This window comes from Aethina tumida, chromosome 5, assembly GCF_024364675.1.
Source record: "Aethina tumida isolate Nest 87 chromosome 5, icAetTumi1.1, whole genome shotgun sequence".
Lineage (NCBI taxonomy): Eukaryota > Metazoa > Arthropoda > Insecta > Coleoptera > Nitidulidae > Aethina > Aethina tumida.
In genome coordinates, this window is record NC_065439.1 from 27,017,140 (window position 1) to 27,032,113 (window position 14,974).

The following is a 14,974-nucleotide window of genomic DNA, read 5'->3' on the forward strand; positions in this document are numbered from 1 at the left end:
CGTTTGTTCTAACTCAATGTGCGAGGATAAATCATATATGAGGTAATAGAATTTGCGAGCGAAATTGCCAGTCTCCTTTATACATACACCTACCTGTTCGACGCGAAAAAAAGATGGACTCAACATCGGACGGGCCTTATTAAACTTTCATACGCTTATTTGGGACAAATTTAAATTATTGCGGAGCCATCCGTTCAAACCGAACGTGATACGACGGTAACAAGTGAAAAAATATTTGGATCAATATCATCCAGACAATCCACATTATTTTACGTCAACCCAATGAACTTAAAAAGTAACATATTTATGGGTCGTGGAATATGTGGAATGTTTTATGACAACTCAACTATGCAGGTTTCAAATATGGAGCAGTCGAATAAATGTGCAAATAAGCAATTTTGTAATTTTAGGATTGTGTTAAAAGTTATTTGGCTTTAAACATAAAGTTGATATAGTCTGTTCAGCACAATAGGGAGTCAATTTTAACTCGTTCACTCCAAGACATTGTAGTCTTTATTTAACAACAGGAGTTGTTTGCATTATATTCAATAGAAAACTACTGAAAAAACATTTTTAATTCTAAAGTTTGTAAAATAAATCATCTGTGATAATTCAATAATCAATCAATCAAAACTCTACAAATGAAAATCAGTGGAACACCTCCACCTTCTCGTGCTGATTAATGACTAGAATCTATGATGAACCTATTGATTAATTTGGAAGTTGGAAGAGAAGTTAAAACATGAAGCATCCAGGAATTGAGGTTCTTTTGAATCAAATTCAGAGGGTAGAATTGATACGATATCAATTTGCAATTAATGGTAATGCACCGAAATGAATCAAGGTGTTCTGCACTATAAAGTGGCATTAATTATCGACATTTTGACTGTGAATTGATTAAACCATGGAGTCACACCTAAAACCGGCCGCAATATCCATAAACATCTAATAAATCACCGTTCAGTCAATTTAATTCGCATTTGGCGAGCATGTCGCGGACGCCGGGCAATAAACCAGGGCCCGGACCAATGAAGCCAATAATTATTGCCGGGCGTAAATCTTGAGAGGGCGAGAGAGCGCGTGTGGACTTGCGGGTGCCATCTTGATTTGCGGGCGCGACGTCGCGTGTCCCGAAACGCGCCCCACATCCAGCGTGTGTCGTCGGAACATCGGAACATCTGGCCGCGAACGGTCCACGATGACCGCCCGCCGCCCCGGACGTCTCCAGATGCGGCAGACGGTGCGGCGCCCCGAGGCCCGGACCGGTCTTCCATTAATTTATTTCCGGTCAGATGCAAAACGCTGTAAATCATTGTGAGATATCGCCGAACTGGGGGGTCTTATTGAATATTATGTAACATGATTGCTGGATTAGGGAGCTAGTCCACGGACATGAGTAGTGACGTTAAATGGATTAGAAAACATTGTGCATTAACGTGGATGGTACGGCGTAGCAACACATTTTATTAAAAATTAGCCATTCAAGCCTCTCTTCTAGTCACAAGACATTCTGGTCTCTTTTCCTGTCACAAACCATCTTATTGTATCAACTATTATACCTCTTTCCTTGGCATGATCCATTTTAGTGACCCTTTTTGTTACTCTAATCTACTCTATCAGCCATTCTAGCCTTTCTCCTTGTCACAAGCTATTTTATTCTGCCTGTCATTCTAATCCTTCTACTTGTCCTAAACCCCTCTTCTTGTCACAAGCCATTATAGTCTTTCTTCTTGACAAAACAATATTTTTTTATCAGCCATTCTAACTTTTCTTCTTTTCTCAACCCAATCTAGTCAACCAGCCATTTTTAAATCTAGTCTTATCACAAGCCACTCTATTCTACAATATTAACCATTCTAGCCTCTTCTGTTGTCACAACCCATTCTACTCTATCAGCTATTCTAACCTGTCTTCTTGTCACCAGCCATTCTAGCTTCATGATTTGACCTTACGACTGGTGACAAATACAATATTGATCATCAAAGACCTTTACATTCTGATGACAACAAATCAATAAATTTTTAACTAAAATCAACTTTATGTAGCACTTGTCATTTTACGACATACTCATAATTCATAGCCCAAATAATTATCGGGGACCGTCAAACACACAACCACAATTTCGTCCCCCCATCTTCACAAATACTCATGTGGAAGGCACCGAGAGCGACAACTCGTCGTCTCCACCCCTGCATGATAAATTAATTAATTTAAAACAACTTTAACGGAATTACTTGTTTCCTCGGAGGATAAAAACATATAAATTCCTACATAATCTCGGTGTTTACTTTTATCGAATACATGGCGGCAAACTCTCGCGGGACGTAATTTACCTAATTTTCTTTCGCGTCGCGTCGACCCCCGCGCGTATTTAGGATACGCACGCACAGGGGGAATTACCTGAATTAAGCTCGAATAGAATTTTGGGGGGTTTATCACGTGGATTGGTTTCAAAATTTTATTCCAACTGACAATAGCGCGTCTCATTGTTTTTGAACGGGCAATTTTGGCGAGACAACATGTAGTTTTTGATCACCTGCACGATCTTACACACTTGTTTCACCCCGTGCGTTGTCACGCACGAGCCGCGTTTGCGAAGAGGCCTCCGCCAAAAATTGCTATGCGCATACACAACGGTGCAATTTAAATTTCAATGGGAAATTTATTCCGTGGCGGCATTAAGCGGACGACGTCATTGTATAAAAATTAGGGTTGGCGCATCGACACAAGCGAAAACAGTACGGTGATTTTCTTGGGAATTTTGGAAAACCGTGAATAGGCGGCTATGGTGGATCTAAAATTTTAACGGCCGCAGGTTGTATCTAAAACAAACACGCTGCACCTTGCTGACTTATTTATATGGAAATTTATTAAAATTGTTAAAATATTATTGATTGAAACCGGAACGTATGGATCAACTTCGGGGATTTATTAAAATTGTTGCCAACTCCGGGGCTCATAAAACTGAAGTGTTATAAGGGGATTTAAAAGGCAATTCAAGATTATTGTGGCTCTGGATTTGAAAGTTTAATATTGTTGGAATGTAATGAATCTTAACAAAACAAGAAAAAAATCATTATCGTATTTAATAAATTATTTTATATCAATTTTATTAGGGCAAAAAACTTAAAATCCAGATTAAGTTAATTATGACAAGAAAATTTCAGATATCCAGAGCAAACTTTTTATAATCCTTTCAGATAAAATATATTGATATTGGTTTAAAACATAAAGTAAAATTTAATTAAAGTTTCGTTATACCAGATGTGATATTTTATGGTTTAGGTTGAAAAATAACATTTTATGAACAAAAAAACTCATTTTACTGTTTCCAAAAAATCTGTATTATTCTATAAATCTGTTTGATAAAGAAATATTGCCATATTGAAATACTGATTGTTGATGTCATCCCTATCACTGTTATTGAAGGCCCTTCAAGAATTGAAATTATTGCAACATTAGTGGCATCATTCTGGTCCCTCTTGTCATTTCATACTATCAGCCATTCCAGTTCTTCTTCTTGTCACAAGCTTTTCTGTTTATCAGCCATTCTAGCCCATCTTCTTCATATACAGATATATGACGTATTTAAGTTGATATATGAGAAAACACAGTTGACTTAATCATCCCTATCACTGTTATTGAAGGCCCTTCAAGAATTGAAATTATTGCAAAATTAGTGACGTTATTGAAGCCTGTTTAAACAGCATTTGCACATTCACAACAATTACGAAGTCTTCGAAGTAAGTAGGTATTTAGACCGCGCTTGGACTTTGATCGTCCGCAGTGGAGTCGGACTCTCGGAATAATTACAGAGGTGACATTAATGACATTATTTAAGTCGGAGCCCGGCGTTAAATTATTTCTTTGCGTGCTGCAAGTCGAATATTTACCGAGATCGGTCGGCCGACTCGCGTATGTATATTTATACATTTAATGACCAGTCCTAGGCTTGTATGTCGCGATTGTTATCAGAGCCGTTTGATAAATTCTTATTACATATATACTAATGGCACCTGTTAAAATGTATTTATTGTAATTCTATGTCATTCGGTCCTAAATGCCGGTCGATTAGCATCTATTAAATGCGTGTCTATGGTAATGTACAGATATAATTATCATTACTAATGAAAAATCGAGCCCATAATTTTATTTTATTGTTATGTAGCAGTTGTTCTGTTTGTATAATTACCCAAAACCTATATTCATCTGTTTTTATTGCCGTCATTTCGTTACTAGATATGTGCGATTAATCGCTTAGGGTTATACAAAAATTCGAAAATTAATAGACATGCCTAAAACACATCTAATCGTTAATCACGCCAATAATTGTCCGGCGGCAAAAATCACATTCGAAATTTAATTTATGGCCGTGCAATTTCGAATTGTTTGCCGTTCGAATCGATCTAATTAAAGGGCTAAAATAACTTTCTTAATACCAATAAAGTGGCCACTTCCTTCCGGTTTAATACAATGATGTCGGTTATTGTTGAGAAGAAGGGATATTCCTCATCGAAAAGATTAAATATGGATTAGACATGATAAAAGTTACTTAACAAGTTCTTAATACGATTTCTTCAGGGATTTTCGGTTATAATGAAAAGTTGCGGATGGAGGCGAAATAGAATTATCAAGTTTTAATTGCCAACATTAAATTATAATGATGGTCTAAATAAACATAGGCATTTTAATTACTACGGCTCAGGTTGAATTCGTACCCGAATTAAAACTAATTCTCGACTTTTTTGAACGTCGAAATAAAAAGGGGGAACACAATAGTGGATGAAGAGCTGTTTTCGTTTCATAAATTTGAAATACGAGAATTCTGCGGCTTCCACTTCCGCAACAATTTAGCCAAAATTTAAATGTATACATTTATTAAAGGTACACGCAAACTTTGTTACGACCAAATACATTATTTTACAAAAGAGGTTTAACTACTATACAATTAAATTATCTGCACAATAAATTAAATTAATGTTAAATGAAATATATTGTTTGTGTCTCCGTTGTTGGAAAAATGAGAGCAAACATATTTTATTAATACGTTACAACTAAATAAACATAATATATGAAGCTATAATTATTATGTGTATTTGTCAAATCGATTTATAATACATAAATTATTATTTAATAGTATTATTTATTATTATAAATATTAAACAATAAAACTATATTTAAGTATTACATTGATATAAAAAATAAAATATTGTGTTTTTTAAACATATATAAAAGTACAATTTTTTTTTCGTCGCAACAATTTGAATGTTGAAATATTTTTGAAAAAATTTTGACGTAAAGAATATTTTTAGAAACTTAATGAAATACTGAAAATTATTATTAGAATTTTGAATAACTTTTAAACTAAATAAATTTTAGGGGACAATTATTTTAAAGTAGAATTATTATTTGAATTAAATGTTATAATATTATGTAAAATTTTATATTTATTATAGATATTGAATAATATTATTGAAATTTTGAATATTTTTTAAACAAAATAAATTTTGGAAAATAATTCTTTTAGGGTAAAATTATTATTTAAATTAATTATTATAATATACTAATGAAAATTTATGTTTAAGAATTTTAATAATATAAAAATAATAATTTTTTGTTATTTAAACATATACAATAGTACAATTTTGATGTAAAGATTATTTTTAGAAACTTAATGAAATAATAAAAATTGTTATTGGAATTTTGAATAATTTTTAAACAAAATAAACATTTATTTTATATTAAAATTATTATTTGAATTAATTATTATAATATTATATAATAAAAAATTATTTTTAAAAATTCTGATATAGAAAAATAAAATTTTATATTTGTTAAAAATATAATTAAGATTTTTTTTAATTTTACGACATGGTGTTCTATTTTTTGACAACAATTTGAATATTTTGTTATAAAGAAAACAATATTATTATGTTAGAAACTAATCAAACAAACACATTTTAGAAATTTTAAGACTTTGTTTCTTCACAACAATTTTGAAATGTTTTTAAGACAATTTTTTTTGAAAAAAAGAAAAATATTAAAATTTTGCTAAAATAATCTTTAAAAATTATGATGAATAATTTGAAGGTTTTAAAAAGATTTTTCTCATTTAAATATTTTTACGTAGCCAAAAAATACAAAATTATTTTAAAAGTACAACCATAACATAAATGACATAAATTACTGAAGTATTTTTTTGACTTTTATATTTATAACGTTCAAACAATAAATTTGTAAATTAATTGGAATAGTTTGATTTCTCTCCAATGCTCAAATTAAGTTAACACAGCTTCAAAAATATATGAGAATTTGAGTAAAAGAGACCAAAACAGTATATTAATGTTGAAGTATCTAATTTAGTGGGAAAACGGATACATAAAAGAAATCCTTATGGCAAAATCTTGAAGGAAGGAGGTGCAAAAGAATAAAACGCCAGGCGAAATGGTGTCAAATCCGCCATAATTTGAACGCGAGTGGGACTTAATGCGAGTGGAATAAACCAGAGAAAAGGGCCACTAAATGGATTCGAAATCGGAAACTCGGACCATATTCGAAAAATTATTATCTGGCCGGGACGGCGGGACCGGGACGGAACGGCCGAAAGAGTGAATCCCCGAATCCACACGGAGAGTGTATTATACATTAAGACACAGTCAGTTGCCTCGTGTAATATGATGGTAATTCCGGCCGGTTTTTGGCCGGTTGCCAGTCGAAGCCGGTCCGCCGTTTATTTCGACAATAACAATTCAATTATTTTGCATTTGCGGACGCCCAACAATTATAAGTCAGAGAGATGCTTGTCGTTTCGTTCAGCCGGTGCAAGCCGGCAAAACGGAAACCCCCCGGCCCGACCCTCAGTTGCCGCGGCGTTTTTCGGCCCGAATTTAATCAGCAACGATGTGAGTTAGTGGATGAGATGCAGCGCCGCAACGGTCCACGAAATATGTTCCCTGAGTACAGCACAATTTCAGACCGTGTAAATCTCCGGGATATTGGATTCTGGAGACGATATAGTATTAAATAACTTCAAAAAGTGGGAGGATAACGTTTTAAATGTACGAGCCACGTAATTTGTTCACGGAATATTACAATTTTCGGACGAGATCTACAACATTTATGTGATGGATATTTAACAATTCCTTGTTAAGACGTGCATGAACATGCATTATGTATAAAAAATATAAATAAAATATATAATTCATATTAATTAAATAAAGATTATTTATTTATTTAATAATTTAAAGTGTCTGTCATAAAAAAAACATAATTTATTATAAACAATACACATAATGACTAATAAATTATTACTCAAATTTGGTTTTTAATTGGGGGAGTAAAGAAATTTCAAATCAAAACATTGATTTTCTCAGTTTATTAATATTTTTTGAACATAAACATTAGCTAAATTTTTTATTACTTCGAACTGATTTTTAATTCAGAAATAAGAAAGTTTATAAAATGATTATTATGCAATATATGTTAATTATATGAGATGGTTCAAAAATTGATTTTCTCAATTTAATAACATTTCTAGAACATAAATCTTTAAAAAAACTAAATTTTTCAGAAAAATTTAGAGTAGTTTTGCCCATAATATCACGAGTAATGGTTCAACTTGATTATTTTCAAAATTTTTTAATGATTATAAGAAGTATTTTGACCCTTCACTGTTTAATTTAAAATATAAATTGTAAATATATCCAAATATTTCTTTATTAACAATACGTATAAGGACTAAAAATATTACTTCAATATGATTTTTAACTGAGAAATAAGAAAATTTCTAAAAAGATTGTGTAAGTAATATAAATTAATTATATAAGATGCTTCAAAAATTGATTTTCTCAATTTATTAACATTTCTAGAATATAAATGTTCCAAAATACTAAATTCTCCCAGAAAATTTAGAGCAGTTTTGCCCATAATATCATGAATAATGGTTCAACTTGATTATTTTCAAAATTTGTTAATGATTATAAGAAATATTTTGACCCATCACTGTTTAATTTAAAATTTAAAATATAAATTGTAAATATATCCAAATATTTCTTTATTAACAATACGTATAATGATTAAAAATATTATTTTAACTAGATTTTAAATTGAGAAATAAGAAAGTTTCTAAAATGATTGTTTAAGTAATATAAATTAATTATATGAGATGGTTCAAAAATTGATTTTCTCAATTTATTAACATTTCTAGAACATAAATCTTTCAAAAAAAAATAAATTAGTAGTTTTACCCATAATATCACGAGTAATGGTTCAACTTTATTTTCAAAATTTTAACCCTTCACTGTTTAATTTAAAATTTAAAAGATAAATTGTAAATATGTCCAAATATTTCTTTATCAACAATACTTATAATGACTAAAAATTATTAAAAAAGTTTCTGTGTATTGTATAAGTAATAAATTCAATTAATTATGAGGCGGTTCAAAAAATTGAGTTTCTCAATTCATGACTAATAGTCCAACTTAATTATTAACTCAATTTTATAGATAATTCATGATTATATAATAATTTTGTTGAAATGATAATAATTAAGTTGTATAAACGTACAAATTTTACAGCAAAATTGTAAAAAATATTGTTCTATTGATATTTTAATGCATAGAATAAAATGATAAACGACTTTTAACTGCACCCGATGACTTTAACCCAAATCGAAAAGATTCCGGTTCGATGCCATCGATCCGAAGACATTGTTTACGTTCGCATCCCGGAGGCAGCTCGGCCGCCCCCCCAAAGCTCACCATTTTATTATCTTAACCGAATTTCCTCTCGTGAACTTTGCCCGCGGCCATCATTAGGCAAGTTTCCTTTTCTCGCTCCCGTCCCGCATATCGATCAGGGGCGGCAGCGACGTGTCACCGCCACACATAAACAAAACGCGAGCCGATGACCGGACCATCCGATTTATATCAGTTACAGGCCGTCCGCGTCGAGAATTACTGCCCCCAATAAAACGCGACCGCCCGCTCTGATTACGTCGGGGGCGCGATAAAACGGGAGAAACAGCTGCCCCGACGTCGGTCCGACGTCGCTTGACCGGGACGCCGGCTTCGGTGCGGGTCTGATGGAGGACGGAACTTTTGCGGGACCGTGGGGTTTATTGCTTCGAGGACAGGTTAATGCGGGGGATTTTGGGATGTGGACGCGATGTGTGTGTGTGTGCTTTGGGATTTCCGCCGCGAGGGTTTTATAGGTGATACGCCTCCGGCAAATAACATTTAAATTAGGTTAGTTTTGTCATTAATAGGTGGGACGGGCAATTAGCCCGGAATAGTTTTTCAAAACGATCGGATTTGGTAGGGCAAGAGTCGCAGGTTTATGTTGTAGTTGGGAAGTTTACGTGTTTGTATTTTCGATTTTTCCATTTTCCATACGCAACGCACGGCGGGGCATCGGGACTATCATTATGCCACATCCTGTTAGTGAATAGTGCGCTTGGAAAATAAAACGGCCATAAATCTCGGGGGGCAGTTCTTTCGGTGGGATGTAAAACTGACTGGAAACAAAAAGGAATTACTTGTGTTAAATATGCGTCGGTCGGTCGGACCGACCGGGATTTCCACTGTGTTTCTATTACAAACAAATATAAGGCACTTATATTCTATTTCGTTGCCACATATAAATTACGTGGATTTATGGGTAGGGCGCCTGGGCGTTTTTCCCAATATATTTTGCATGTGGCCGCGTTTCGTTCGTACGTTCGTTCGCTTGCTGGATGTCGTTCAGGCACACACTAGACCCAAACCAACGGATTCCGTAACCGACCTTCGGATAACTGAATCAACGGAATTGGCCAATTCATCTTTTTAAATACGCTTTTCAGGCCACAGGGCTCACTTGGTTTATGCCCATCCGGACTACAGAACCAATCCACTAATTGTATCATGGGAAAAAACGTTCGTTTAATACTATTTAATTATAGGATGAAACAAGACGATAATTAAATTGTTTTCATTCATTCATTCATCAACGGTGGTTACAGAAAAAATACTAATAAACCCACTCGTGTCCCCATTTGTATTTGTATTAAAATAAATAAATTAGAAATGTTGTTTAAATAAAAAATATTTTTTAATTCTTTAAAATATAAATACAAATATTTTTAGAGACGAAATATCTTAATTTTATTATATTACATAAAATATAACATGAAATAAATTTTCAAAAAAATATTTTTAATTCTTTTCTAAAAACTGAAAAATTTAGAAGAATTTAAAAAATGTATATTTTATGATTAATTTAATTTTTTTATATTAAAAAAATGTAATATGTAATAAAAAATTGATTTAATATTAAATTATAAGGAAAAAATCTTTAATTTTTCTAATATCCAATATTTATATTATAGCAGTAACTAAAAGCTTATCAATTATTGAATTATCAGAAATTTAAGCCAAAGAATACAAAAAAATAACCCAAATTCCATTTATCTTTCAAATTCAAAGCGTACATAAAAATATTTTTAAAATTGGTATTTCCAATTTTTTCTAAAAACTATGAAGAAGAAAACAATATTTTTGAAGAATTTAAAAAATGTATATTTTATGATTAATTTAATTTTGATAATAAAAAAATTGACCAATCTTTTAATTTTTGAATTCAACAGTTAAAATTATAAATAAATAAACTTATAAATTATTGAATTATCGAAAGTTTAGGGAAAATAACATAACTTCATTTTCAAGTAATTATTTAATGTTTCAAGTGGACCATCCAAATATTTTTAAAATTATTCTTTTTCTAAAAACTATTTACAAAAACTTAAAATTTTGAAGAATTTGATATTTTTATGATTAATTTAATTTGGATAATCAAAAGAAAATGTATAAAAAATTGATCAATCTTTCAATTTTTCTAAAAATTATGTAAAAAACAAAAAATTTAAAGAATTTGAAAAATATTTTTTGTATGATTTTGATACTTAAAAGAAAAGATAAAAAAAATTGATCAATTTTTAATTTTCGAATATTCAACATTAAAATTATAAATATTTAATCACAATTAGTATAAACTTAAAATAACTGAATTATCGAAAATTTAAAGTAAAAATATATAAAATATAACATAAATTTATTTTCAAAAAATTATTTAACGTCTCAAATTGAAAGCATCAAAATATTTTTTAAATTTTTATTAATTATTTCTAAAAACTATGCAAAAAATAAATTTTTTTAATAATTTAAATATCTATATTTTATGATATTATGATTTAATTTTGTTAATAAAAAGAATACACAATAATTTTCGAATATTCAACAATTAAAATTCTAAATATTTTATCACAGTCACCATAAAGTTATAAATTACTAAATTATCGAAAGTTTAAGGTAATAATATATAAAAAATAACATATTTATTTTCAATAATTATTTAATGTTAAATAATAATTTTAAATGTGAAACTTTTAAAATTATTATTTTCAATTCTTTCTAAAAACTATAAAAAATTCAAAAAATTTGAAGAGTTTGAAAAATATATTTCTTAAAATTAATTTAATTTTGATAATTAAAAGAACATATATAAAATTTTTCAATTTTCGAATATCCAAAATAAAATTATAAATATTTAATTACAATTACTATAAAGTTACTGAATTATCAAGAATATAAGGTAACAAAATATGTAAAAAATAATAACGTCTCAAATTGAAACATCAAAATATTTTTTAAATTATTTCTAAAAATTATGCAAAAAAAAATTTTTGAAGAATTTAAAATTTTTTTAATTTTATTTATGAATTTAATTTTTATAAAAACAAGAATATATAATAAAAAAATAATTAAATTATGAATTCTTTTTGAAAACATTTATAGTTGTAAATTATTGAATTATAAAAAATTTAAGGGATAAAAATATAAAAATAGCAAAAATTTGTTTTCAAAAAATTATTTATATTATATTTATAAAAATATTTTTTAAATTATTTGTAATTTTTTGTACAAAAATCAAAATAAAAAAATAAAAAGAATAAAAATAAATTTGTTTAATTATAAATTAAAATTGAAAAATCTTTCAAATATACAACAATAAAAAAATAAAAATTTATCTTCAAAAATCTTCTAATTTGGTATATAAAAAATAATAAATATTATTTCAAAAAATGAAAGAATGAAAATTTTGAAGAATTTTTTAACGTCATAGAATTGTAGAATTAATATAATTAAATTCAATTATTTCCTTCTTATTCTTTTCTGTACATATGTAATATTTTTAATAACAATAGCACAAAATTTATAAAAGAAAAACAGGGTTTTTTATAAAATTTTTGTTTTTTACCGTTCACTTCGTTTATTAAGTAACATTACAAAGTTTATAGAAAAAGCTTTCCATTAATAAAATTTGAATGGAACTTTGTGACAGATGTGGATGATTAGAGCTTGCCATAATTAGGAAGTTGGAAGGCGGCAGTGTATCGAATTTATCCGGGCGCCCGGTACGACCGTAATAAAGTCGAAAAAGTAAAAATATAGCGCGACCGGTGTTTCCAAAGCCATAAATATCGATACGCGCCGTAACGGATGCCGCTCACTCGTACTCCACGTAGCGGCCTCCCCCGACCCCCGAAAACTCGGAAATCGCGAGCGGAAACTTTTACCCGTACACACTTGTAACAAGTCGGTAATTCTCATAAGCAGTTTCTTAGCGAAATAACAAGCGGTACCTGTAATAAAATTATTCCCCCATAAGTCGGGCAAGTAATTCCACTTCACTTTTACGGCGGTGAAACATGGCTCCGGCCTCCCGATCCTACAATGTTATTCTTGGGGGAAGATTTACGACGCCGGGCTCACTAGTTATTTCGTTCGTAAGCCGCTCGCACTTAATCGCGCGACATAATTGAAATTTGACGTGTGTCTACGCGCCGCGGCGTTCGCGAAACGCGGGCCGACAACTTTCTTAAAACTTTCGGGACGCCCGCGTAACGCAGATGCACCCGGGTCCCGGTGCTAATGAAGCTCCGCGGCCGGTATTAAAAACACGTGACACCGCCCGACAACCCGATTTTATATTATCTTTATTAGATGTTGATGAAAATTACACAGTACAGACACTGAACCGTGTACAGCATCGCTGTGTAGTTACGAAAAGAGTATCATAAAGTGGTGCGAATAAATTTATTTAAAAAGATTCATTCTAAAATTGTTATTTAAGTAATTAAGTCGTACGAAATATAATGTTAAATAATAGAAAAATACAAATTAATTTAAAAAATATCAACTAGCTTACCTTTGGATGTGCTCTTCGTGGAAATGCTACTTTGGGGTCAATCTGAAAATAATTAGAATAGAAATAATTAATATTAAATAAAAATTCTCCAGTTCACACTTCTTATATTTGTTTTAATAAATAAAATATTAATTAATTAACTAATTAAAAATATAAAAACAGTATTTAATTAATTTTTGATATTTTATTTATTACATGAATTAAATGGGTTTTTAAAGCTTATAAATACAAAGGCTTAAGGATGTTGTTGTTAGTATATAATATATTATGGTTTGAATTTTAAATAAATATGGAGTAATTTCTTTCGTATTAATATAAAGTTTGATTTAGTTAAAATTAAATAATTGAGCATAACTTTACATCAACTGTTTATTAAACAAAATTAAAAAAATATTGAAATTTTATAATTTAAAAATAGAGTATTTTTCAAAACGAATAACAGATAATAAAAACTTTTAAAAAGAGATATAAAGGTGTATACAAAAATATAAAGATTTAATTATTTATTAGACATAAAAGAATCAGTTTTCTCTATAAATATTTGAAATTTCTTTTAAAAAATTATGAACAATAAATAGTATAATATACTACATAATAATATAATAACATTTCTGCAATAAATTATTATAAAATTCTAATATTAATTATAAAATTATTAATTTTAAAATAAATATAATATATAAAACTTTTATTGACTCCTTTAAATATTTAAATAAAAATTAAAAGTTTTTTACTATATTACAAAATTCTGAGTCACTTAAATTCTTTTATACTATTTAAAAAATTTTGTAAGTTTAGTATTTTTTGATATATTAAAAAAAATTAAATAATGTCAGTTTTCAATATATTTTAAATTTTGAAATAAATGTTAAATATAATATCATTAATTAAAAATAGTTTTTACCTCTAAAAATTCAATATAATCAATAAATTTCAATCAATTCAAGAAATTTGTTTATCAGAAATTGATCAGTAATTATTAATCTTTAATAATATTTCATTACATTGGTTAATTTATTATTAATTTTTTAAAATAATTTACAAATTTTTATAAAATATCAACATACACTCTCGAAATTCATTTATTTATATTATTTTTAAAGAAATCAAATAATATCGGTTCTCCATATAATTTAAACTTTTAAATACATATATTTTTTAAAATATTCCTTTTCAAAAATGTTTTTACATATAAAAATTAAATACCCTTAATAAATTTTCGGTTAAAATAAATTTAATTAAAAAATAAAAATTTCGAAATAAATTAGTAAATATGTTTTAATTTTTCCTGATTTTTTTGACTGGCTTATTTACTTTTAACTTCTTAGATTTAAAATAGTTACAACTAATAACATAAATTAATTAATATTTAATTTCCTAAAAATAATATAACAAAATAATTCTTTTTTTCGTTATTTATGTTAAATTTGAAATAAATGTATCCTTTAAAATGGTTTTTACCTTTAAAAATAAAATATTCTCTGTATATTTTGATTTTTATTAAGAATAGTTTTATATATGTTTTTACATATAAAAAATTAAATATTCCCAATAAATTTTGGTTAAAATAAATTTAATTAAGGAATAGGAATAAGGAATAAAAATTTTATTACAAATTAGTAAATATATTTTAATTTTTCCTGATTTCTTATATTTTTTAATTTTATAATTAAAAAATTAAAAAATGTCAGTTCACAATATAATTCATAATTTATTTTTTAAAATTGTT

At 28.7% G+C, this 14,974-nt stretch overlaps 1 protein-coding gene across 7 annotated transcripts in view; it reads right to left on the reverse strand.

Annotated features, from left to right (window-relative positions):
• Window positions 1-14,974, reverse strand: part of LOC109603456 (RNA-binding protein Musashi homolog Rbp6) — a 419,447-nt gene that overhangs the window by 160,329 nt on the left and 244,144 nt on the right. For all 7 annotated transcript variants that reach the window (XM_049967660.1, XM_049967666.1, XM_049967661.1 and 4 more), the window contains one exon: window positions 13,246-13,287. In XM_049967660.1, coding sequence (XP_049823617.1) covers window positions 13,246-13,287 — 42 coding nt within the window. The remainder of the gene's footprint in view (window positions 1-13,245; window positions 13,288-14,974) is intronic.